The 27,194-nt window shown below is 43.7% G+C and overlaps 1 protein-coding gene across 1 annotated transcript in view; it reads right to left on the bottom strand.

Annotated features, from left to right (window-relative positions):
* Positions 1-12,050: 12,050 nt before the first annotated feature.
* Positions 12,051-27,194, bottom strand: part of LOC138811385 (DNA repair protein RAD51 homolog 2-like) — a 289,534-nt gene continuing 274,390 nt past the window's right edge. The window contains exons 6-7 of the mRNA XM_069999121.1: positions 19,638-19,724; positions 12,051-13,105 (exon numbers count right to left, since the gene is read on the bottom strand). Coding sequence (XP_069855222.1) covers positions 19,648-19,724 — 77 coding nt within the window. The 3' untranslated portion in view covers positions 12,051-13,105; positions 19,638-19,647. The remainder of the gene's footprint in view (positions 13,106-19,637; positions 19,725-27,194) is intronic.

Raw genomic sequence — 27,194 nt, 5'->3', positions numbered from 1 at the left:
CTAAGTCCTCGCTTCGTTTCCTGTTTGGTTGAGGCACTCTGTTCCATTGAACCCAATGGCACTGTCCCTGAACGTTTTAGCTCAAGGCTAGCACTCTTCCACTTGAGCCACAGCATTTTTGGTAGTTTACTGGCGACAAAAAGTCCACAAACTTTCCTGCCTGGGCTGGATTTCAACTACAATGCTCAGATCGCAGCCTCCTGAGTAGCTAGGAATATAGGTATGAACACTAGCACCTGGCTAAGGAGATTTTTTTTTTTTTTTTGGTCATGAGGCTAGAACTCAGGGTCTGGGTGTTGTCCCTGAGCTTTTCTGCTCACGACTAGCCCTTTACCACTTGAGCTACACCTCCACTTCCAGCTTTTTGGTGTTTAATTAGAGGTAAGAGTCTCACAGACTTTGCTGAGATCCTCAGATCTCAGCCTCATGAGTGACCAGGATAACAGGCATCAGCCAGGAGCATCTGCCTCCCCCCAACCACCCCCAAATGCTTCCTTGAATCTAGACTACAGGAGCCTGTGTTCATCAGGAACCCAGTAGATATATAGGACAGCTGATTTAACAAGGTCTTGAGCTATGTCTAAGAGCAATTCTGGCCTTGTGCACAGTTGGTAAAGGCCTCATGGCCCTTGAATGGGACATGAAACACTGTGGTTTACGTGAACCATTATTTACCACTATGGTTAATTATCATGAGCTGACCACCACCTGGATAAGCCTATGATCACTAGCAAGGCAGACTCTCAGGAAGTCACATGCCAGTGGGTTTGTTTGCAGAGGGAAATTTCTCCCCATAGTGTAGTGTTCAGAAATGCCTGTCAGTGTGGGTGCACTAGCAGCTTTAGGTCAAACATCCCAACTGACTGTGTGCCACCAATCTGAGAACCTTTTGTGATGTGAAGTCCTCATTCAAAGAACAGGGCATTTAAGTAGTCAAGCTCTACTCTTCTGTACTACTACACAAAGCCAAGCCAGAATAAAACAGTGAAAAAGCTCATAAACACTTCCTGGGGTTGGGCTGACAAACTACAGCTCAAAGTAGAGCAAGCCAGACGAGTTTAAAAAACACATAAACACATACAAGACTACTCAAGCTGCCACTGCCCAGCAGACTGGGTACAAGTTTGTATCCAGAACAAGGAAGACATGGTTTAAAGGTCAGAGCTCTACCTTCTTTTTCTTTCCCCAGAAGCACAGATTCTTGGGTTTAGAATTGTGGATTCATATTGCAAATGGAAAGGGACAAGGACCTCCATCAAGCACTCCTGTCCTGCTGGTGCACCCCTGTCTGGGCTCCCCTGTGAGACCTGTAGTTTCTGCTAGCAGTCACATTTTGGGTCCTGTATAAACAAGGGTTGGTAACTAGCACAGGAAATGAACTTCACAAGCCTGACTGTGTACCATCCTGTGGTATGGGGAGCTTGCCAGACTTTTCTACCTGAGAATTTTCACAGAATCGCAGAACGTTCTTTTAGCTTCCTCGCTGCACACTTGAATGTGGGCACTGCAGTACACACACGTGCATCCGAACACAAAACCTCCTCCCTTCCCATGCACACTGAGGCTTGCCTTCCCCAGACACGTCCCCCCCACCCCAACTTCCTTCCCTTTAATTCTTCCACATATACACAGTATCCAGGCCAGGCCTGTGGGAACTCTCTTCCCCCAAGTCGCAGACACATGGAACTATTTTTCCCCCCGAGCCTATCCCCTAGCACACAGGAACTGGGGAGCCAAGGATGTTTATATTCCCATGTGTGTACACACATGCATACATGCACGCACACAGAGCCACATTCCAACATTCCAGCACAGCTGGGACAGGCCCCTGGTCTGCTTGCCATTGTTTTTCATTTGCCTCTGTCAAGAGTTCACTAACAGAAAGGAGGTCAGGAGAGGTTTACCGTCCTGTTTTGTAGCACTTCCCTGGAGCCTGAGTGTGGGGAAGGTGGCTTTTCTAAATAGTGTGTGGGCAGTGGAGTGAAAGGCAGGGACAAAGGCCTCCCTTCCCTCTCCCGCCTGAGTTTCACCGGCTAATGAGGGCACTTCTAGACAGTTGGAGGATTTCTTTATTTTGCTCGACTGAGACCAGGCTGAGAGCACAGAGGATTTTTGAACGTCCACGTTAGACTCTTCTTTATCACCTCTTATAACTGTTCCAATTATTTTAGGCCTAAGCTGCCTGGGGTAATCTATGCTCTGAAAGCCCGGTGGGAGGCACCAGCCAAGGAAGCAAAGATGAATTTGGGGAAAACAGAAGGAGATAAAAATGGACCCCAAGAAATACCTACCACCCTTAGAATTCAGGACCAACAGAAAGAAGTGGTACAGAAAAGTTGCTACAGGGATACTTCCCTGCCCCACCCCAATGCAGAGAATATTCTAAAGATTCTTTTAGCAGCACACAGGCAAAAGTAGATTCTGTCTTTTTATTAGCAATAATATTAGCTTGTGGGCAAGTGTATTTTTTTTCTTTCCAAAAGTCAGATACACTGATTACATGCAAGTGTGTGTGTGTGTGTGTGTGTGTGTGTGTGTGTGTGTGTGTGTGTGTGTGTTTTGTACTGGGGTTTGAACTCAGAGCCTCTAGTTCTTGCTTTTATTTATTTTTCTTTTTTTCTCAAGCCTAGAACTCTGTCACTTGAGCCATACCTCTCCTTCTGGCATTTTGGTGTTTAATTAGAGAGATTTTTTTTTTTTTTTTTTTTGCTAGGACTGACTTGAAACCATGATCTTCTAGACTTCATTCTCCCGAGTAGGAGGATTGCAACTATAAGCCATCAGTTCCTGGTAATGTGCAAATTCTTACTATGTGGACCTGGACAAGAGGGAATGTGTTGTATTGCCCTGTTCACCTAGCGCAGCTTTTTCAGTGTGTGCACTGGAGATCTTGACAGGTTCCTCCCTGCTCCCTACACTGTGGCTGAAAAGCCATGTACTTTGTCCACAGTCTGTGCTTGTAAATTCCTCCCTACTTTCCTCCCCAGTGGAATACAAATAAAATTTTGTTAAAAAGCACAGAGCACAATATTGTTAAAAGAAAGGGTTTCTTCAACTAGGAGATGGGTTCACTGTGTGGATAGGGGAGTTCCATCTGTCCTTGCTTTGTCCTAATTCTTTCCTACTTCAGTGTCAGGGAACCTCTGAAGGGTTCCTTGGATCACAGTTTGAAATCCACCACTACAATGCAGGTATTTTCTCATAAGAGTTGATATACTTTAGTACCCAAGGAAACACACAATGATCAAGAGCTATTAAAAATTTGACAGTCCTTCCCAATTAGTCTGAATTTTAGATACTATTCACTCAGGCTCTCATGTGGGGTGTGACAGAATTATAGACCCCTTGTTGAGCACCACTGGCCTCCCACAGGCCCACAGCCCACAGATGGAGAGTAATTGTACAGAACTCAAGAGAAGAGTGGAAATAAGTCTGGGTTCTAGAGCAGGATGCTGTGGCTTACAAAGGAATTTGTGTCTAATGTTACTTGGCAATAGAGAGAACCACTAAAAAGTTATATGCTTATTTGTCTATCTTTTTTTTTTTTTTTTTTGGTTGGTCATGGGGCTTGAACTCTGGGCCTGGGCGCTGTCCCTCAGCTCTTCAGCTCAAGGCTAGTGCTCTACCACTTGAGCTATAGTACTACTTCTGGGTTTCTGGTGGTTAATTGGAGGTAAGAGTTTCATGGACTTTCCTGCCTGGGCTGGCTTTGAACCATGATCCTCAGATCTCAGCCTCCTGAGTAGCTAGGATTACAGGCGTGAGTCACTGGTGCCCAGCTCTATCTATTTTTTAAAAAATGTTAAGGCCGGGAAGTGACATGATTGCAAATGAACTAGGAAAAGAATCCTTTGTAGTTTCCATTCCCTGTCCCATATCTAGCAGCCTCAGATACACATTCCCAGGGCCACAAGTCCACCAGGAACAGTTTCTCTCTGGACCTTTAGGATGGACACTGGCCCAGATAGCTTTCTCTATCCTCCATTGGCAAAGGTGCTTATTGTTTAGCATGATATTACCGAAAGTGACTGGTCCAACCTACTCTTCACCTTGTGATGGTGAGCAAACTCAGACACGTAGAAGAACACAGGCCTAACTTAAGGAATGTGCATACGAGCTAACAAAGGGAATATCTGCACTGTGTGCAGGTCAAAGCAGAGGCTTAACTGCTCAGTTCTGCTCACCTTCATTTCTAAGACCTTTGACCCCTCTGCCTGCCAAATTTCTCTAGGAACCCTTTGGTATCTTTTGCTGAGCCAGAAAACACAGCTGAAGGTGGCATTCAATCAGGATTGGGGTGTGAAGGTGCGCTCTCAGGTACAGCTCTGCCCTGTTTGCCTTAGGGGAGAATGGATATCACTTTTGGTACCAGAATGTGTTCATTCTTAAAACCAGGGGTAGGTACTAGCCAGGTGCTGATGGCTTATACCTGTAATCCTAGCTACTCAGGAGGCTGAGATCTAAGGATCATGGCCAGCCTGGGCAGGAAAGTCTGTTAGACTCTTATCTACAATTAAAAACCACAAAAGCTGGAAGTAGAACTGTGGCTCAAGTGAAGAGTGCTAGCTAGCTTTGAGCAAAAAAGCTCAGGAACAGCACCTAGGCCCTGAATTCAAGTCTCAGTACCGGCACTAAACACACACACACACACACACACACACACACACACACACACACACACACACACACTCACATACACAAACACAAACAAAAACAAAACAAAAACTAGGGATTCTGTAAATGTGTATCTACCATCTTCAGAAAAGGCTCTGGGGATGAAGAGATAATTAAAGCCTGTGAATGATTTGTGCTTCCTGGATGAAAGACAACACTGTGAAGTTTTATTATCTACCTACTCTGCTTTTTATATTGTTCCAGTTCCCTTCTGTCTTTCCTTTTGGGGTTCCACATAAACTTTATTGGGTATTCATTTTTAAAAAAGGCATCCTTGTACCTCAGAACAGGATTTTTTTTTAGAGAATTTCCCAGAGAATTTCTTTCCATAACTTGAACCCCCCCTCTCAAGATTCCTCTTGCTCAGGGTAGATAGAGGCTTGCCTATATTCGGCTTCTCAGCTTAGTTCTATCTAATAAATATTTATGGGACATCTCCTTACATCTTCTAGCCCTGAGAGGCACAGGACTGGAATGAGTAGGAAAGGTTGTAAACTTTGGGTTGAGTTCCAGCTCGATAGTGCCATATGTGTCCTTGAAGGACTGTGGTCCCCAACCTGAACCTCTGTTTAGTCACCTGTAAAATGGAGCTAACCTCATCTGTCTCAAAGGGTCAAGTATTACAAAGATCTAGATCTAGTGAGCTCAGCTCCCCACCCCCCAGCTGCCTCTTCTTTTTAGGATCTCCCTTCTGAAGGGGAGGGGCAAAGAAATGTCTCTTCTTAGGTTCTGATGCTGTTCTCTAAGGCCTTGTGTCCCTTTCCTGAATCTACTCCCAGAAAGATGATCAGCTGGTTGAACCAGCATTCTGGAATTTTCTCATCTGTTTCCCCAGCTCTCCTGGACAACTCATTTCACCCATATCCACTCCTCTACCCAAATCTTCCAAGGCATCCACATTATTATCCCCCCTTGCCCTCCCTCCAAAACCATTCCCAAGAAGAAGAAAAGAGCTCTCCCTTTCTTTTGAGGAGTGCTGTGGAAGTGGGTTTGCTTTGTTGTACCCACTTCAGAATAGATCAAACTGCAGGCCCCGTGAAGGGCCAGCCCTCCAAAGGGGCTTCATGCAGGAGGAGGGGCAAGGCCAGGTGGGGGAAGGCTGAGGTTGTCACAGAGGGGTCCTACACAGCTTCCCAGGATACAGTCTGCTTATAAGTGTCCTCATTGCCCTGGACCAGCCAGGAGGATGCCTCTTGAATGTTTCTGGCAAAATGCAACTGTCCAGTCTTAGAAAAGCAAGCTAATGGCATCCACATGGGACCCTTTTCCTCCTTAAATGAGGGTTCTTGTTGAAAAAGAGAGCGATACAAGGAAGCCCTTGAAGAGGCCCCACTTTAAATTAAGCTTCTGGTGCTTAGAAAGGGGCCTTGGCTTTGCACAAATCCCTCAGTGCATGGACCTCTGTGGCAAGAGTTCAGCCCATTTGATCTTTAAGAACGAAGCCTTGGAAGCCAAGGAGTTATTTGTTTCGGAAAGGTAGGCGCGCATCAGGTGGGTGGTCTTTGCATTTTGTGTGTGTGTGTGTGCTTTGATTCTATGCCTTTCTTGTCAGGACCACTGAGGGGTTTATTTTCCCTCTCCCAGCAGTGCTCCGGAGGCTTGGCTGCACAGTGCATCTGTGCTGGGTTTTCCCACAGGCCCCTGCAAAGACAGCCCAGTTGTTGTCAGAATGCCCTGGGCAGTCCCATAGGGGGAGCCAGCTGCAGCTGTGCACCCCTCCCTTCTGCAACAGGCTTTGATCACTTTTTGTGTGGGGGCTGGGTGCAGCCTGACCTCCCCTCCCCAGCGTCTCTCAGGTGGAAAGTTCTGCAGAGCCCGTCTGTGGCTTCAAAGGCTCTGCTTCTTTGGGGCTGGGATGGGTCTGATAATGGTTCCCATTTTTGTTGTGTAATCTCCCAGCAGCCCCATCTTTCAATTGACAGGCTTTTGCTTGTTTGGTCGGACTGCTCTGGCCAGAGTGAAAACACCTTTCTGGTTGAGAAAGCACATTGAGGTCCTCTGTCACTGAGGCCCTTTGATGGCTCAGACATGGCCTACCAGCCAGACAAAGGTGACCGGGAGGCAGTGGCCAGGCACCTGTGGGGTCAGAATCTGAGTGATGAACAGAGCAGACATCTGTGAGAGACCCAGCCTGCAAGACTGTCAGAGAAATACTTAGTCTCACCCTTCCTAGTTCTGTAGAACCAGCTGAAGAAAAGCCTCTACTTTCCTTGAAGGAATCCAGCCCTGATAGTCATGTGGGGCTCCCATCCACACCCCAACTTACTTCAGAATTTGGGTCTAGTGTGGAAAGATCCAAAGTCCTAAATGTGACTACATCTTTCAAGAACTTGAAGCTACTCAAGAGGCTGACATCTGAGGATCATGATTCAAAGCAAGCCTAGACAGAAAAGTCCAACAGATGCTTACCTCCAATTAATGAGCAAAAAGCCAGAAGTAGAGGTATGGCTCAAGTGGTAGAATGTCAGCCTTGTGAGAAAAATGCCAAGTGAGAGCCTGAGCCCCTGAGTTTTAAAGGCTCCAGTGTCAGCACAATACATACATACATACATACATACATACATACATACATACAGCAAAGGACTTGAGCTATTTCCTATCTTGAGAAATAGGCAGTAGGCCAACCAAACTTGTTCCTATAATTTCCAACAGTTGAAGTTTAAGGCTATTCTGGAACTTATTTCTGGCTCCTGCTCCGTGTGTCACAGACTTTGTGTTCAGCCTGCCAGACTCAAGGGCTGGGTAAGAGGATAAGGGCTGGGCCACCAAGGAACTGTCATTTGATTTGAATAGAGGTTGCTTCTCACTAGAGGCTGAGTTGGCCTCCACCATGGCTGGCCACTCCTGTGATGGGGACAGGGTTAGGTTGCACATTGCCCTTTTGTTTCCTCACATTTAAAACAGGGGTGGCCAAGGGCAACAGGAATGGCCAGGAGAGCATCCTTCTTCCTCAGCCTGATAGCACAGTGCTCTTCCTTCCTTTTGATCGTACTCAAAACAACTGTAATAGAACAATAAGCCTCCGAGGAGGCCCGAGGGGGATTTATTACGTGGTTGTCCCAGGGCAGCGTCGGTCTGACTTTATCTGGAACAGAGGTCTGCACAGGAGGAAATGTGGCAGACTGTGGCTGTGTCCCGGACGCTCCATGGACTGCTGGGAGAACAGGAGAGAAGCTGCCATACTGACCACACCCAGTCTCAGCCATGGCAAATGAAAATCCACTGCAAGCAGGACCACTGGAACCTCTCAGAGTTAGAACTTACCTGGGTCTAGCTCTACAAAGAAACCACGCCAAATACTATCTGTTTGTCCAGGTCAAAACCTCGCCAAGATTTTCTCCACTAGTCAAAGTCCTTCCTCCTTCTGCTGGGGGCAGTGAGTTATGTCAGCAAAGCAGAGAGCAGAGAATAGCAAAGAACAGCCATGAATACTCCAGCTCCTACCAGACAGCTCATGTGGCTAGGATTTCATCACTTTTGCCAGCATGACTGTGAGGAGAAGGGACCTTGGAGCCTTGGGGTAGAGAGAAACTTGGTTGGTTCCAGTCATGTCCACCTTTTCCTCCATCTGGTTAGCAGGGTCCAACAGGGCATCTCAGCATTTTCCCTCCTGGTACTGGGGCTTGAATTCAAGATCTTCACCTCTGCTTCCAGCTTTCTGCTGGTTAACTGAAGATAAGAATCTCTCAGACTTTTCTGTCTGGCCTAGCTTTCAACTGTGATCCCCAGATCACAGCCTCCTAAGTAGTTAGGATTACAGGTGGGAGGCCCTAGTGCCCAGCCATCTCAGTTTTGTGGGTTTTTTTGTTTTTTGGTCAGTCGTGGGGATTGAACTCTGGGCCTGGGCACTGTCCCTCGGCTCTTCAGCTCAAGGCTAGCGCTCTACTACTTGAGTCACAGCGCCACTTTCAGCTTTTTCTGTGTATATGGTGCTGAGGAATCAAACCCAGGGCCTCATGCATGCAAGGCAAACACTCTACCACTAAGCCATCTTTCCAGCTCCATCTTAGTATTCTTAATCTCGGTTTTTCCCTTCAACCCCACAACCAAAGACAGACTCCAAGAGTGTTCCTGTTCGAAAACAAATCCTTTCTCACTAGGCAGACTGCTACTGTGGGATGCTGGACCTATGTCCTTGTGGAGTTGTGCGTTTTGTAATGCTATGAATTGGGCACAAGCAGATATATAGTCAAGATCTGGCTATACTAACATTCACCAAGAGACCTTGAACAGGTTCTGTGACTTCTCAGATACTCAATTTCCTCATTTGCAAGGTAAGAACATGAACCTTGTAAGATGGTTTTGAGGATTGGTTCAGCTCATGTTTATGATATAACAAGCATGTATTAAAGATTCTACAATGTAGTCATTTTTTTTCTGGTCGGTCGTGGGGCTTGAATTCTGGGCCTGGGCACTGTCCCTCAACTCTTCAGCTCAAGGCGAGCACTCTACCTCTTGAGCCACAGTGCCACTTCTGGTTTTCTAGTGGCTTATTGGAGATAAGAGTCTCATGGACTTTTCTGCCTGGGCTGGTTTTGAACCCTGATCCTCAGATCTTAGCTTTCTGAGTAGCTAGGAATACAGGTGTGAGCCTGGCTAATGTAGTCATTGTTATCACCATCTTTTCTAATCACCCAGGACATGAGGCAAATTACTGATTGAGTTCAGTTTTTCTAAGACAAAAGATTTTCTGTCTTTCTGGCTACATCATCTTTTAGCACAATCCCAACGGGCCGGTTTCCTAAGGCTACAGTGATAAATTGCCACAAACGGGATGTAAAATGACAGAAGTATCTTCTCTCATAGTTCTGGGGGTCAGAAGTGCACAATCAAGCTGTCCGCAGGGCTATGGGCTCTCTTAAAGGGTCTGGATGAATGTGAAGCCTTGAATTCAAACCTCAGTACCACTACACCAAACTAAACCAGACAAATCAGCTTTGCCCCTCAGGTGGATGAATGAACTATGAAGACTTGCTGTGGAGTATGTGACCCCTCACTGTCCCCTTTCTCCTTGTCCTTCTCCCAAGCCTCCCAATTCAGAAAATGTCCAGCTTCTCAACTCTCACTCTCTCTGTCAGTACTAGAGCTTGAAATCAGGGCCGAAGGCATTGTTTCTTAGCTGCTGGGCTCGTTTTGAACCATGATCCTCACATCTCAGCTTGACCTCTCCTGTCTGGCTCTTTCTTCAGGCGTAAGGATCCATAACTCCAAGAAAGGCTCCTTTCTGCCTACAGTTTCCAGGCCCCTACCTAAAAGGCTCCCCACAAAGTGCTGATGATGCTTCCGCTGCCAAACTGGGAGGAAAGGAAGATTAGAATACAATATTCTTTTTCCACCTTCCAGGTGCTTTCAAGAAAGAAGGCAGCATGTGCCCTGTCCCTCTGATGGGTCTGATGTAGTTGGTTCTGGGGGTGGCCATGCTTCTATTAACAGCTCTTTTCTTCTTCTTCTTTTTTTTTTTGTTTTAGGTATTCTTCCTATTTCTGGCTTGCAGATGTTGACAAGTCTCATGCATAAAGTGCAGCCTTCATACATTTGGTAGCTCTGAAGACTGGATCCTGTATTAACAGTCTCCCATGTTTACTGGGACCTATGCAAAAGTCGCTGGGTCAGAAGCCCTGAGAACAGAGGAGTAGCAGCGGCTACTTGGAAAGAAGTGAAAATTATACAGAAGTAGACAATGATGGTCTGTCCCTGGCGTAATACAAAGGGCACACCAAGGAGATGGCGATGGGTAGGATCATTTCTTCTCTGAACCACCCTTCACCTTATTGTTGGAGGCTCCACTCTCTCCCTTTTCTCTGTGTACATATGTATGTGAAATTGGTGTCTTTACATACAGACTAGAAGCACCCCTTTAGAAGGATCTTTGCTACTCCTGAATGTGACTCCTGGAAGGAGAAGATCCAAGCTGTTCTCATGCCTTGCTGGTGGGAATGGGAAATAGTTTAGCCCTGTTGGAAGGTAGTATGGTGCTTCTTCATGGAATTACCATGTGAGTGAGCAAATCCACTGCTAAGTTTATATTCCAAAGACTGGAAACTGTTGCCCAAAGAAATACAAGTATACACAAGTATCTAGCAGTTGTATTCACAATAGCCAAAAGGCAGAAAGAGCTCCCAAGTAGCTGTAGAAAGTAAATGGATAAACAAAAATACAGTTACAATATGTCCTTACGATGGAATATTACTCAGTCATGAAAATAAATGAAGTACTGATGGGTACAGTGTATATGAATCTTGCTAATGAAAGAAGCCAGACATAAAAAATGTCACCTACTATCTGGTTATTTTACCTAAAACACGCAGAATAGATAAATCCATAGAGACAAAGCAGATTTGTATTTTCAAGGAGCTGGGACAAGGGGAACTGAGAGTAATCATCAAATGGTTTGGAGTAATGGAAACAGTTTGGAACTCCATAGAAGTGGTAGTTGCACAGCATTGTGAATGTACTCATTGACACGGGATTAATCACTTTAAAATGGTTAATTTCATGTTGTGGAGATGTCAGGTAAATAGAAATTAAAAATGTTTTAAAAGAGAAGATCATTATCCCAATCCTAATCTGGCCCATGGTTCTGTGCATATACCTCAACCCCTGCTCTCCTACCTATTTGGCATTTCTTCCTGGGCAAAGCTGGGTGCTCATGTTGGTGCTGATGACTGCCAGGCTTATTCTTGATCCTCTTCTGAACCACATCTCCTGAAATTCAATGACTAAAGCTGTGTCTACACGGCAGCCAGCAAACGCACTCGCAGACAACAATGGGTGTGGGCGAGGACACCTGATGAGCCAGGCTATTGTTTCCTAGTATTTTGTTTCTTCAGCAGTTAAGTGGATTTTCTATGCAAGAGAAACAAGTTCTAACATTTCTTACTTTAAGAAGATCTATAGGATGCAGGAAGAAAAGGACATACATGTCAGAGCCACCTTTAAAATGTGTGTGTGTGTGTGTGTGTGTGTGTGTGTGTGTGTGTGTGTGTGTGTGTGTGTGTGTGTGTGTGTGTGTGTGTGTGTGTGTGTGTGTGTGTGTGTGTGTGTGTGTGTGTGTGTATTCCAGGCTGGCATGAAGGGCATACTGAGTTCTCTGTGAAATTGTTGCCTAAGGATGTTTGGGGGGATCAAAGTTCACATTCCTATCTATTGAACTCCCTTTCAGGTTTCACTGGTAAATGTCAAGACCTTACAGTTTTGGATTTTCCAGAACAGAGAAGATTTTTTTTTTTTTAATTTTTTTTATTGTAGAGATACTATACAGAGGGTTACAGTTACATGAGTGAGGTACTGAGTACACTTCCACTTCCTCTTGAACATTGTTACCCCCTCCATTGTTTTCCCCCTACCATCCCCTCCCTCCCTCCCTTCCCCAAGGTTCTTTTTTTTTTTTTTTTTTGATCGTGATTAAGTGATTACTTAATTTCCGGAAATTCACAGTATCAGAACAGAGAAGATTTGGGAGTTGGAGGCTGAAAGTCATGGTCTGGAGATTGAGCTGGAATCCATTCATGCATGTGTTCATTCACTCACTGAATGTTGGCCTGCAGGTAGCTGTCTGGAACTCTGACCAGAAAAGACCACTGCCCTGCCCTGCCCTCGCTGCTAAAGCAGCTCCATGAAACAGCTGGCAAGCCAGGCCAGAGCAACCTAGAACAATGCTCAGACATGGAATCCTACCAAGGGAGCATGGAGGAGTCAGATCCTGGGGCATTGTTTGAGCCCAGTACTGAAGGAAGATGGATTCAAAGGCTGACCAACATAGAGGTAAGCACAGCACCCACGCTGGCTCAGAGGCATGACAATAGGTGGTGGGTGCATCAGGGGGTGGAGGCTGACTGGGCAAGTTGCGGCCATGCTGGGAAGGACTCTGCATTTGACCCAATTCATTGTGCTGATGTTTTCCTTTTCAGAAGAACAAGAGCCAGAACAATTATCACAAATTGTTTCCTTTAACCCTCTTCTCAGCATCCTCCATCCAAATGGAGCCAGTGAGGCTCACAACAGTTAACCAACGACGGCAAAGAGGTTCTCATCACTGGAACTCTGTCAGGAAAGGTTTGGGGGAAACTGGGGAGGAGGGCTGGCATCCCATTGGAGGCAGGGAACTTGGATTGCGTTGAGAATACTTCATTTCTCAGGCTAGAGATGGGCACATGGCCACTCTTCTGCTTCTCTGTTTATAGAATGTTCTAGGTGCTCTGGTAAGCCTCTGGACTAGTTCATAGGGTAACCTCTCTGTGGGAAAGGAGGCAGTGTGTTGAGGTTGAGAGTCTTCTAAAGCCTGTGTGCTGCTGAGTTGGCCACTGTGGTGGAGAGCAGGTCTTTATTTACTCCTCTGCACCAAGGCCTCAGAGGCAATGCTTCAGAGGAAGCAGGATCTGTGGATATGGCACCCCTAAGGTGGATGATTGCTGGAAGTGATGGTCTCCATCTGGGGATGTTCAAGGAGAGAGTAATGAGTCTGCATCCCACGTGATGTCCTCAGGGACTGCTTCTATGCCCTTTGACAGATAGACCTCAGAGTTCCTTTTCAAGTGAACTTCCCTTCAGTTCCACTGTTTGCTTTTGCTGCCAGAGCATCCTGCCCCCTCCAGTGCAGCCTGGAGGAGGAGGAGATCCCACCCTCTGCCTTCCTGGAGCACAGAGCTTAAAACAAGAGCCCTCTGCCATCGGACATCCTTACCATTTCCAGCTATTGAGTATAATCAGGTGGGCCAGGATCTCATTTCAAAGCCAAAGGCAAAGGCACTCAGAGGAATCCTCTCTCCCTGTTGCTCCAGTGGAAGACAAAGGGGTCTGAACAAACAGGATGCACAGAGAACAGCAGAGAGCACTCCCTAGCCAGAGGAGTAGGCAGGATGCAGGCTGGATAGAGGGCCTGGGAGCTTGGGCGTTAGCATGTGTGGCAATCATACCCAAGAGAAACAAAAAACAGGGCAGCAAGACAGACACAGTAACTGAGCTGACAGCCTGTTACTCATCCAAGGTCTGAGGTGCTTGGTGATCCTGATTATCCCCATTCGTCTGGCACAGACACTGACATACATATCTAGACACTGGCATATCTAGACATCAGAGAAATGCCACTAAGCCTCATGGAACAGAGGGGAGGTAAGTACTCAGAGTTCTGTGGCAAATCAGAGCAGAGGTAGAAAAGGCCCACTGGTTGCAACCCAATGTTTGAGTCCTAGTATCTCCATTTATTTCTGCTCCTGTGTCTATCTAACTTCTATCCCTAGTTCTGATATTGAGTAAACCCTCCCAATCATCAACTTGAAAAAGAATCAAGTCAGCGACTGAGCCGACAGCCTCAGGTTCCTTTGGACAACAAGACTCTTATGAGCCCAGAGCAATTGTCAGTATTCCCTCCTTTCTTTCTCACCACTCACATTGTCCATGAGTGAAATCAGGAATGACAATAAATGTTTATTAAGACAGAGGCCTCTGAAGGAGGAAGGAGAGGCGGCTTGGAGGGGTGGACTGGCCACTTCAATGATGGTGGAACTTGACATTTGCCTCCAGTTCACTACCCATCAGAGACAGTGCCCCTGGCGCCTTGAGCCAGGGGTACTTGGAATACTATCTAAAGGCACCTCTGGCTATCACAGTGGCTGGGAAATGTTCCTGCAATCATTGGGAAGAGGCAGGAAAGGTGTATGTCCTCCAGTTCACAGGGCAGTTCTATTCAACCAAAGAACCATCCCAGACTTTTGCTGATAGAGCAGTACTGTGGAATTGGTCATTTCTATTTTTTTTAATTGTAAAGATACTATACAGAGGGTTACAGTTACATGAGTAAGGTAATGAGTACACTTCCTATTGAGCATTGTTACCCCCTCCATTGTTTTCCCCCTAGGAATTGGTCATTTCTGACACTTCACAGAACCTTAAGCACCTCCAACTTGGAGTCATTGAACATGTAACCTCTAGAAAGAGTCACAATCCCAAAGACACAGCACGTTATTCCTATTTTAGTGCTAGCCACACACTACCAAATAATTCATTCACTCATCTGACTATTCATCCAATCCTTTATTCATATAACCATCTATCACTCACCTTTTAACACTTCTTGTCTTGCACCCTCTCTACTGGGAAGGTGCACACACACAAACTGCACGCACACACATACACACAAATGGCAAAATCTGCGTTTGCAGGCAACATCTGCCGTTCTTCCACTCAGATGAACAAGTCTTCATCAAAGGATGTAAAATAGTCTGATGAGGAAAATAGTTATGGTAGGTGTTATGGATTGAGCTATGTTCCCTCAAATTTTGTATGTTGAAACTAACATCCAGTGTGATGTAGGGCATTTAAAAGTAGGCAAATGCGATTAAATAAAGTCAGAAAGATGGGGCCCCAATCCATTAAGTCCTGTTGTAAGTAGAGGAAGAGACACTAGGTGTTCGTGACCAGAGGAAAAGCAGTGTGGAGACAGAGTGAAGAAGCCTGTCTACAAAGCAAGGACAGAAGCCTTAGGAGAACACCAAACCTGCTGGTACCATGATCTTGGACTTCCAGCCTCTATAACTATAAGAAAACAAATTCTGCCAGGTGCTCGTGGCTCACACCTGCAATCCTAATGATACTGGAGGCTGAAATCTGAGGATCCTGGTTCAGAGCCAGCCTGGGCACAAAAATCCATGAGACTCTTATCTCCAATCAACCACCACAAAGCTACAAGAGGAGCTGTGGCTCAAGTGGTAGAGCACTAGCCTTGAGCACAAAAGCCCAGGGACAGTGCCCAGGCCCTGAGTTCAAGCCCCATAATTGACAAAGAAAGAAAGAAAAAGAAAGTAAGAAAGAAAGGAAAGGAAAGGAAAGGAAAGGAAAGGAAAGGAAAGGAAGGAAGGAAGGAAGGAAGGAAGGAAGGAAGGAAGGAAGGAAGGAAGGAAGGAAGGAAGGAAGGGAACACAAATTCCTGCTTTCTGTTGTGGGGGTGATGGTGGGAAGGATGTTGTTTTTTTTGGTCCTTGTTGGTTGATTGTAGGGCTTGAACCTAGGGCCTGGACATTTTCCCTAAGTTTTTGTGCTCAAGGCTAGCATCTACCACTTTGAGCCACAGTTCTACATCTAGTTTTGGGGGGTAGTTAATTGGAAATAAGAGTCTCATGGACTTTCTTATCCAGGCTTGCTTCAAACTGCATTTCTCAGATCTCAGCCTCCTGCACAGCTAAGACTATGGGCATGAACTGCCAATGCTGGGCAAATTTCTGTTAAACCACACCTCTGTGGTGTGCTCCTAGGGCAGCCCAAGCAGACTACATCAGGGAACTGTTTTTCATATGTTTTTGACCACTTCTTTTGCATTTTTCCTCACCTTCCCTTTACCTGTACAGGCAATCCTCTAATGCTAAAGGCATAGGGACTAGCTTCTAAGAGAAGTTGTCATCAGTGCCAGTGGAGAATGTTTATGATTTGTTCAGCAGTCTTGAGGGTTGGGAAATGGAGGAGAGATGCCACCAAAGAATTCTACCAGGAAGATGAACTTGGAGCACTTCCCTAAATCCTATTGCTTAAAATTAACAGCCTAAGGAGACTTTGGAGCTGAGATACAGGCATGGAAAATATTAGTGATAAATTAAAGAACACAGAGCTCTATAGGTCCATCCCATAGCTGGTTTGATTTAACAGAGCTGATTTTGTCTGGAGATTCTTAGGCAGTCTATTTTAAACAGAGCTACAAAATTTACTTTGGTTTAAGCCCTCCTGTGGGTCTCCACCAGGTGTTCTAGTTAGAGAGGCTTATGTTATTGACACAGATAGGTGGTTGCTGATTAACCCCAGAGGGGCCTAGAGACCTGGGAGAAAGCCAAACTGGCTCCTGCTCCATCTTTGCATCAACTTCTAAGCTATTACCGTAGAAATGACTTTGGAGTCTGGGTGATGGTGTTGGCGTGAGAGGGTAGGCAAAACCCAGAGGGGATTCCTAGGGCCCACAGGACAGCCAACGGCAATAGATGTCAACCTTAGATTCTAAATGGAATGAACAGAAATCTGGAAGTGATCCAGAATTGGCTCTAGAATCCCAAAGCAGCAGGTTTAGAAATGCTGTCCAGAGTTACCTTTGCCATCATAGTCTCCAAGGGGAACAGTACAATTTTCCTCAATAGACAAAAATTTCAGTCACAGGACAAGTCTGACTGATGACTTAATCAATGTTGACACACCCAGAGCTCAAGAAAAGACAGGGAAATGAAGTTGTTTAGATTTACTGCTACGTTAATCCTCATGACCATTAAAATGAGCATAGAATATAGAAGTCTGAAGGCAGATGGTTTAGGTTGGGCTTTTACTTATCTGGTGAGGCACAAAGGTAATGGTAGATATTTAAGATGGAAAGTCTGCTATCACGATTCAGTGCTCTCCCAGTCCCTTGATTACATCTGAATTCATGCAGAATACAATTTCTCTAACTCATTTGAAAGAGCAATACTACATATGACTAGCTTTCCAAAGTCATTGTGAAGATTTGTGAATAACTTCAAACCAAGAGCTCTGGGAATTTCTGGAGAACAAAATTGGCAAAACTTGATCCAAATGGGGTCTTTCACTTGTATTCTAAACCTTAGTATGAAAATAAATTGATTGCAACTTGTTAGTCAAGAATGTGGGTCCAAAGGAATCTGGGAGATGAATGAAGAGATAATGTCTTCCCATTTGCTCAAAGTTCTCTCTTTTTCTAGTGTATGCTTTGAGGGGGAAAGGAAAATTACTCCAAGGTCTGGGAGGAGAAAAAGTACCTGAGTCTCATGATGGAAACACAATTTTCTTTAGCTAAGAGTGTTTTATTTTCATTACACACCTCCCTCAGTCTTTCTTGTATTTCTAAGTATGTCTCACCTTTCTGCATACTGATCCTATTCATCTGTGACTGTGTATGTAAACAACAGAAAAGCAGGACTAAGCTGGCATCCTAAACTGGGGGATGGAGAAGTGATACAATATGCCTGGGCTGTGACAGAATGTGACAAGGCCAGGTCTACAGTGATAGGATGAAGCAAGTGAGAGAATGGGTATCAAGCAGCAAACCAGTTAAAGTATAGAGCATGTATTGGAGTTTATCATTACCTTGCTTTCTCAAGATCCTCTAATACAGGCACCCTTATCCACATCTTTTGCAGCTTAGGCAGCCATGTTTTCAGTGACTCCTAAGCCCAAACTTGGCTGGCTGATGATCAATGATGCTATCTGAGACAAGATAAGTCTGAGCCAATCTGATTCTTCCTTAGGAATTTTAAGCAAGCGAAAGAATGAATGGGAAATAAAGTTGAGAAGTTGAGATGTCACCCAAAGGAGCTACAGACATCAATAACATCCATATGTACTGGAACTTCCAGTAAGTAGAACTATGGGATCCAGGATAAGAATGCAGAGAAAAACAGGTACATGGTGACAAACCCAGGGCTTCCTCCCCTCCTAAAGACTTTGAAAAGAACCCAACCTACCAGGTGGGTAGGTTGCTGTAAGGAGAATAGTAGGCTAGCTCTTTTACTAAACATGGTCCCACCACCATAGCTTACTTTAAAGCCATTGGTGTTCTTAAGACTAAGTTTGAGGCAGGAAATAGCATGACCTAATTTCTTCTTTTGTTCTTAGGATGTCAGAGCAGGCCAAGACTATGCTTAGGTTCTAAAGAAAGGAAGTCTTGGCCTCTACAAAGAACTTATCTGGTCTTAGAAAGTCCCTTTTACATGACCAAAATCTGGATCCACAAATCTCTCTGAAAGGAAGCCTTGAAATAATATCTTTTTACCTGGTTAAAGAGAATAAAGAGGTATAAGAGCTGTGTTGGTTCACCAATAAGATCTCATGAATCATTTCTCACCTCTGACTTCAGGACTCAAGAGGACTAAACTGGACAGAAATCCAGGAATGGGTCTTGTCAATACAAGACCTCATCTTTTATGTCGGCAGTCTCTTGGAAATGTCCCCTGGCAAGGCTGCCATTGACACTTGACTCAAAACACATGGAGGCAGACCACTCAGAGCAGGAATTCATTATTGGAAGAATATTAAGGGAAAGTTTTATAATTCTCCCCCACACCTCCCCACTGAGGGAGAGTTGCTTTCTGGAAAAGTCACTGGGCTGAAAGGGAATTTAAATCATGTCTAGTAAGAAGAAAAGGAATGGAAGTAGAAAGGCACATTTCCAGAAGCATTTTCACACAGAGCATGATGGTCCTGGACTATTTAAAGCTGGTTGTTCCATCTTAAATGTATTATTAAAACCAGGCCATGGGCTCCTTTTAACCCACTGACCTTTTCCAGAGTTTCTTGTGTCTGATAGCATGAAGGGGAAAGTATCTACAATTAACTGGTCCTTTCTGGATACTCTCTTTCAAAAAAGTGTAGATAAAAACGGGCTGCAAAACCATTTGGTATCCCTTCCTCAACACCACTCTGTATATCTTTGATGTATGCCAGATGATCCAAGGAAAGGTTCACATAAAGAAAAAAATGAAAAAGAATAGTGGTGTGTGGCAGTCACGTGTGTTTATTGATAGCTAGTTCTCTTTTCCTCCTAAACACAGGGGAAGCTTGTACTTTTCCATTTCCTTGGTGTTTGGCATGGCTGCCCGGCTGTGTAGTTATAGACATATAAGTAATGTATGTGACTCCTTGGAGGAAGAATTTAACTGTCAGTGTTTCTCCTCACACTTTTTTCTTGATCTCTCCTCTTTTGCTCTGAAGTGGCAGCTTTTTGAAGTCATTACATAGGAGAGAGTGGTTCTAGAGACTCACGACAATGACAGACTTTAAGGGATTTTTTTTTTTTGGGGGGGGAAGGGTTGTTTGTTTGGCAGCAAAATCAAATCTCTCCTGAGATTTGTACTCTATGATTTACTGTTTTACTTTCCTCCCAAATTCATTTGGAGTGCTGGAAAATTGGTGTTTCAATTGAGCTGTGCTTCAGCAGAAGTCAGAAAAGTAGGCAATGTGTTTTCTCTCATACTTACAGTATTGAACTTAGAAGTGTAATGGGTTCCTTTCTTCTATCTGAGGGCTTTGAATTCTGTAATGAAATACAAGTTCTCTTTCCACAGCTAGAAGACAAAAGTGATAGAGATAATACCAAAATGAAAAGCAAGTAGTTCTAAGACCACATTTTTTTGTTGTTGTTGGTTTTGTTCAGAATCAGATATTTCACATTTCCCTTTGCTTTCATCCACTTCTTGCCCCAAACCTAAACCATTACCTTCCATTTCCAGAAGTCTCTTTAGGCAGTCTTTATTTTGTTGGAGAAACTTGTACAATGTTATCTCTGAGCAGTATCTTTTGGTTTTTTTCCCCAATATACAACTTAAAAGAAAGCATCCACAGAATTCAGCACCTCTGAGTTAATCCAGAAATATTCTCAGTTCTACCTCAGACTGCAGTGCCTCAACCAAATAGCTGGGTTCTGGGTAGACATTCACACAAACACACATACATGTGCACAAGATATATAGATACACACACATATATATGTGTATACTCTTAAAATCTCAGAATTGTATCATTAATTATTTTCAGTAAAAGTAACAATGTAAGATATCTTGCTAGCACGCATATCAGACTGAAAGGTTTTTTTCAACCTGTTACCACCTGTGTCTTCTTTCCTGCACCCATTCCCTAGGCAACTTTCTTGCTCTTTGATGGTGGTAAAAAGTGATGACCTTCTGCCACCTTCTCAGCTTTATGCCCAGGCCTTGTGCAGTTGCTGCTTAGAGCAGAAGATCTAACCACCATAGGATTTCTGGTGATTCTTTTATTTGGAAAACATTCACTGGCATTCTATAGAATTGTGTGTATCATAGTACTGTGGGAAGTAGTTTAGTGAGAGGCTTCAATGGCTTGTGAACAGAAATACCACAGGGGAAAGAGATGAAAGTGAGGAAAACAGGGACTGTCTGCACTTGAGTCAAAATTCTGTCCTTTCCAGTAAGAGACAGGTCCTCTCTTGTCTAGGTTCCTCATCAAGTTCACGCCCCTCTATTACATTCCCTTAGCCCTTTGCCGCTTTTCTGCAATAAAATTGACAGGTCTTATGCTACATTCATATCTATCTATCATCTATCTATCTATCTATCTATCTATCTATCTATCTATCTATCTATCTATCTATCTATCTATCTATCTATCTATCTATCTATCCAGCCATCTATATTATTTATATGGATTGTACTTTGACCTTCTTTACTCCCTAGTGTCTTCTTCCCCACCCAACTGATTACCTCAGGTAGACCCCTCTTTTAAACTCATATCTCATCATCATTATGATTATTTTATGATCTTGGTTAGCATTCTTCTTCCACTGGCTTTCCCTAGTGCAAGGGAAATGTCTTAGCCACATCAGATGGGCCCCAGAAACCATAGGGGAAGAAAAGCGGAATCTTGTTCTCACTGGTTGCAGGATCCTGACTAAGGCCTCTATAATAAAAGATCAAAAAGATAAAAGCATACAAATTTATTTAATACAAATTTTACACAACATGGGAGCTTTCACAAATGAAGACACAAAGAAATAAAGAAACCTGTGGATCTTTATACTTAGGTTTTGAAGAATGGACAGTCATGCGGAAGTATGATTGGAGCATAAGAGGTATGATCGAATGGTAATAAACTAGGAGGGACTTAGCAGGTCTGTTTGTTCATATTCTGTTGTACATCACTGTGTCTTCAGAGATAAGGACATTCCTTTCTTCTAGGTATAAGGAGGGCACCTCTGGAATGACATTTTAATGATCTATTTGAAAGGAAGGACAGCCAGGTTTTATGACCTGCTTCAGAAGAAGGGGGTGGGGGGTGGGGATGAGACAGTAATCTTGCTTCTGCTGTTTTCTCCTATTTGGGGTAGTATGTTCTCAACTCTGTCACCAATTCATGTCACAAGAATTCAAGGGAAACTTATGTGTAATCAGTTGCAAAGTTCAATTTGGTTTTCACAAAAATTCTGTGGAATGCCTCAAGTTCTCAAAATATACCTCACTTAGCTTTTTATTTTAATTATTAGTTTGAGCCTTTGTGTAATACATTTCTTGAGGACAGGTATGCATCCTATTACTTTGGAGCTTCACCTGAGCACTTGATAAAAGCTCAGCAATTTACTAAGTCATGAACAAACTCAGACTGCTATCTCTTTATTACTCCCTTGTGCCTTTGTACACAGCTCTCTGTGGGGCACTGATAGGAAATGGTTTGTTTCTAACCCATATCTTATATTTCATCCATATCCAGAGACTTCTAAGCTGCTTAAAATCTCTGAAGGGGGTGTAGGTAAAAGTGATTCTACAGTAGACAGTTTGGAGTCACTAACAACTTGGGTAGTCAGCCTTGGAAGGGGTTAAACCTCGCAGACACTGCACTGAAAGAACTCAGCTGAAGTTTTGCTCCAGGGCTTCAGAGTAGTAGGAATTCATAGACTGGGTGTTCTGCTGGGAAGAACTAAATTATCCCATGGGTCACCGATTGATTTATTTGCTAATTGACTGGCCCAGCTTTGGGTTTGAAATCTATAGAAATCATTTCATCCTTTATTAAATTCTGCTCTGAATCTCAGTCTTTGTTCTGTAGGGTGATACAACAATATACCAGTGGAAGTTGCATTTACACTACAATAGTTAGGCCACTAATGACCTCCCAAATGCCACTAATACCATACATACTCTTCGTGGTTAAATCTGAAACTGTCAGTGAATTCTGAGGTCACGGACCTCCCTGTGACACGGGGGCGTGCCTCCACACTCATGCCCGCTCAACCTTCCCCATCATTCCATGATTTCATTTATGAATCCGTTACTCTTGGGAGACCCCCAATTCCTTTACACCACTCTCTTTATTTAGTAGACAATACTTTATTCGGAAATGTTCCCTCCTGTAATTACAAATCTTGTTAGTCACCCTCCTCCTCTCCCCAGGAAGATTGTGGGCTTTAATTAATTAATGTGGCTAAACGGCTTTGAGGTGCGTGGTTGAAAGGTGCTATGTAAGTGCAAAGACCTCAGCCTTACATACATCTTGAGTCCTGAACAAAGGCTTCTTCATCCACACCTTCCCTGCTAGGTCCGAAATCACAGGCTCAATGGTCTAGGAGTAAATCTGTTACCATCTCAACAGCAATCAACTAATTAATCCTCATTATGTTGGCTTCCGTTTCCTTCTTCCAAGTAGCACAGTCCTGTTTCATTTCACAAATCACACCCCCCATCAGCTCTAGACAAAGGTCACAGTATCCCTATGGCCTCTGTTAACCTGAAAGGAAAAAGAAAGAGAGAGAGAAAGAGAGAGAGAGAGAGAGAGAGAGAGAGAGAGAGAGAGAGAGAGAGAGAGAGAGAGAGAGAGAGAGAGAGAGAAAATTTGAGAAGAAAACAACAAAAAACATATGCACTAACAATCCATCAGCAATCTAAATAAAACCCTACAGCAGCAGTCTGCAAATCCCTATTGCTCATCTACCTAGGCACTCTGCTTGCCAGAGACATCCAGAGACACAGTGCAGGTGGGGGTCTGAGGTCCCGCAGCTCTGGCTTGACTCTCCACAGTTACAAACAAAGGGCACTGGGTGGGAAAAGGTCATGTAGGAACACAAGAGCCCCTCTCCAGATTTCTCTACTCTCCCTAAGTTTCCCCTGAGAAAGCCAGCTGCCATCTGTAGCCAGGAAGCCCTCACAAAGGCCAAGGACCATGATTTAGATGTTTTGTGCTACACCTAGCACACCAGAGCCCTTAACAAATGCCCAGTACTTCCACTATGATGGTAGCTATTGAAAGCAGCCCTGTGGGGGAGACTCAGCCTCTCTTAGGAAGGCTGCTGACCAAAACACTCCTTACAAGGTTGTGCCTCAGACCCTTTGTTCCAGTGGATGTGGGCAAGCCTCAGGGGGTCATGTCTTCACCGGCCTTCATTTATCCTCCCTATTGAAGGGCTCCTTCAGGACATCGGTCAGTCTCTGTGGGAAATGATTTGGAGAGCAACAAAAGAACTTGGGCCCTTTGGGGAGCCTTCAGAATTCAGTAAACATCTGGACATGGAAGGCCAGGTTCTCAAGCAGTCTAGCTGGGGACATGTCAAAAGAAGAGAAAGAGCTGTGTGTGCAATGCAAGCTCTTAGTTCTGTGGCGGCATTTGTTGTTGAAAGACACAGACGCCCCAGTAGGTGGATAGGAAGACTTTTCAAAAGCTCCTCTATTTGTCAGGGTTTGTGAGTGCAGCTCACTGTCAGTTCTCATGGTAAGTCAGAGGAAGTGGAAGTTTCGCATGGCTAGCGAACAGCGTGTGATGGATGTTCCGATTCTGTACATATCACTAATAAATAACACAACATTGCGTAAGCCAGGTAGTTGTTGTTAAGTATTTCTGTTACCTTTGAGGCCTGGAAAGCACTTTCAAGTCAAGGTGGCTTATTGGATTCTTTGGGATGAACACATTTGAATTGACAAATTAAAACCTGAGGTCCTAAGAGGCTAAGTGATTTACACTTGATCACGGGGGGAGATTCAAGGACCTGAACTCTTGACTCAGAATGTTCCCTTTATTGTTGACTCAATCCATTTAGAACACATTAGTCAGCATGATTCAACATTTGTCACTAATCAGCATTAGTGATGGAACTAATCAGCATTGCTCAGTGTCCTCAAATCTCCCTCCAACAGCAAAAGAAAATGGCCTCTGTCAAGAGACAATGGGATGCAGTTTTTGTCAGGATTCAGAAGCTGAATTCAGTTCAAGTCCCCATGCTCTCAGCCCTTAGGAGGCTCTTCTGCCATCTAAATTAGAAAGTGTCTATCTATTCTTGTATGACCCACCGTTTGAGCCACCATAGCAAGTGTCTCAGTATGCTGCCCATTAAACTTATCCAACACCCTTGTAAAACTACTTAAAGATACCAGTGCTAAATTTATCTAACTGCTTTGTTTCTAATTGGATTCTGAGTTAGAAACTGTTGCTTTATTTGTTTGTCCCCCTCCCCACTTAGATGAGTGTTGTTTGCTTGCAAACAATAGATGTTCAGCAAATACTTGCTGAACTGAAATAGCTGGCATGGAGCTTAAATAGTATTCCAGAAAGAACACCAAGTCCTTTTGAAAGAAGTTTTCATCAATGTCCAGAATTAATTTAACATCCTTCGGTGTTACTACCTGGACATTTTCACAAATGCGAATTGTTAAGTCTACAAATGGCTTGCAGGTTCTCAAAGAGGACTGTGGATCCAGTCTCACTTTAGTCCAGGTATTGGGATAGAGGCTCAGTTTTCTATAATCTTAGTTCAGCTGACATTTTGTTTTGTTTTTTTTTTTTTAAATACAAGCAGAAAAACACATTGGAGGGGGAAAATATATTTAGCCTATGGGCCCAAGTTCAGGACCTAGTTTGTACTATAAGCGCTAGAAACTTTTATTCAAGTTTCTTTCTCCCATACTTGTGCAACATATACTAAAGTTCCTGCCTGAGGGAGATTCTGTTTGAGAAGAGGGGGCTAAGATTTGGGGGTATTGATCCTTGATAGAGTAACTGATGGTGACACTATTCCTTTGCTCAAAACTCTGGAATCAAAGACAAGGGTGGAAGAAGAAGGAGGAGGAGAGAGCATTTTTAACACACACGTAGTATTTACACAGCATTTCAAGAATACCAACTATATGCAGTAAGTCTAGTCTTAGGGTCTACACTATGGTGGGTATGAAGCTCTACAACTAGGATCTTGTGAAAGGGCTGTGGCATCGAACATTCACTTTCTCCCCCTTTCTCTCATGGTAATAGAGCCCCAACATTTATTTGGGTATAAAAGCACTCAAATTGTTAACTACATCTTCAGCCATTCTTGTATGTGTTTGCATATATACATATTAGTCAACATTATATATAGCACAAATAAAGTTAATAGCTTCTAGTTAATGTCCTTAGAGAAAGGACAATGTTTTCCATCATCCTTCCCACCATCATGTTATATTCCACATAAATTCTGTTGCTGGATAGAAGACATGATGTTGAGCTATTCTAGGGACCATGACAAAAATACCATAGGTGTGATGGAGCCTGGACAAACATGGGAATCTGAACTATTCCAGCTCTAAACTATGCTCCTTCCCAATGCTAAAGGAGCAGGCAACAAACTTTATAATACTGTTAGTTTAGAGAGTGGTTATATCCAACTGCTCGCAGGGAATTTCCTGAAGGAACATTCTATCGGTGTAAGTGGTCTAGTTTTGCCTAGAATTTCAAGACTGCCAGATTCAGGATGGGCCTGGAGTATGTCAATAAAGACCTGCAGAGCTTGAGAGATTAAGCAGCTGTAGGAACTGCCATGATGGAAGAGGAGAGGGCTCCAACCCATTTCTGATTTTCCAAAATCTCAGGTCCAGGCTGCAAACTCACTCCTGTGACAGTGAATCTCACTCACTGCACCTTTTTGGAACTTAAGTTTCCTCACCCAAAGACCAAGATAAGAACTAAGAACTAAGATAAAGCCTAAAAACACTCTTTTTGGGGAACTATGCATACAATTAACTTTAGAAGTAATAAAATAACTTCTATGAGTAAACATTTAAGTACATGCATAAAATGCACAGATTAGTGAATCTCTCTAGAGAATATAGTAAACATACACTCCAATGACAAAGATGAAATAGACATTTATAAAGAATATATAATAAGACTGTCCATGGGAACCTGACAGGAAATATATAATTAGAGACAGTGTAAATTGATAATTCCCTTTGGAGAGCAGTATTTGAATATATATTAAAGATAAAAATGCACATGCTTCTTTAGTACATACAACTTCTTCTGAAGTATGTTTGGATTTTTTTGTATTTGTACTGACTGTGTTCATATGGTTTAGCTAAGGTTTTCGAAATCAACTTCCTGTAGCTGTATTGGTTTCTAAAATAAAATTTGAGCTGTTGAAAATTTTTTAAAAAGGTGCAATTTGTTATATGTGTTTTCCAAGGCATCAGTGACACTTGGCCTGACAAGGACAAATGTTTCAGCCCACACCACTCTTCTCTCCATGACTTTTGGGAGAGAAGTTTGTGCTCTTTGTTTGCACTTCCACAGGAGGGCCAGGGAGGAAATTCACCATGTTCATACCTCCATACTGGGGTGGAAATTGAGAATCTTCTAGGTTACTTTGAGTCCACTAGGCGGAAAACATACAACTAGGTTACTAATTCAAACTGAAATGGCAGTATTTGGTGGGGGAGGGGGGGAGGGACTTTTTCCATTAAAATATCCAGTTCACTTAGTGACTGAGAAAATGGTGTGGAAGAATTTAACCTAAGTTTGTGACTAGGGAATAAAGAAGGTGAATGGTTTTTCTGATATGCTTCAAAAAGTGGTCAAGCATGACATTCTAGATTGTAACAGCAAAGCCAGAAAGATGAGGCACATAGCTTTCCAGCTCTCAAAACAAATCAAAACAAAACCCCAAAACAGTAACAACAAAACATTGTTTCTTCTGAGTCCCTGTACCAAGTGATTGAAGCTAGTTTTGAATCCAGAAACCTCTTTGGATCTACGTCAGATAAATTAGTATA

This window comes from Dipodomys merriami, unplaced genomic scaffold, assembly GCF_024711535.1.
Source record: "Dipodomys merriami isolate MVZ:Mamm:240054 unplaced genomic scaffold, mDipMer1.0.p SCAF_521, whole genome shotgun sequence".
NCBI lineage: Eukaryota > Metazoa > Chordata > Mammalia > Rodentia > Heteromyidae > Dipodomys > Dipodomys merriami.
The sequence above is the reverse complement of the archived record's forward strand: the minus strand, read 5'-3'. Positions and strand labels throughout refer to the sequence as shown.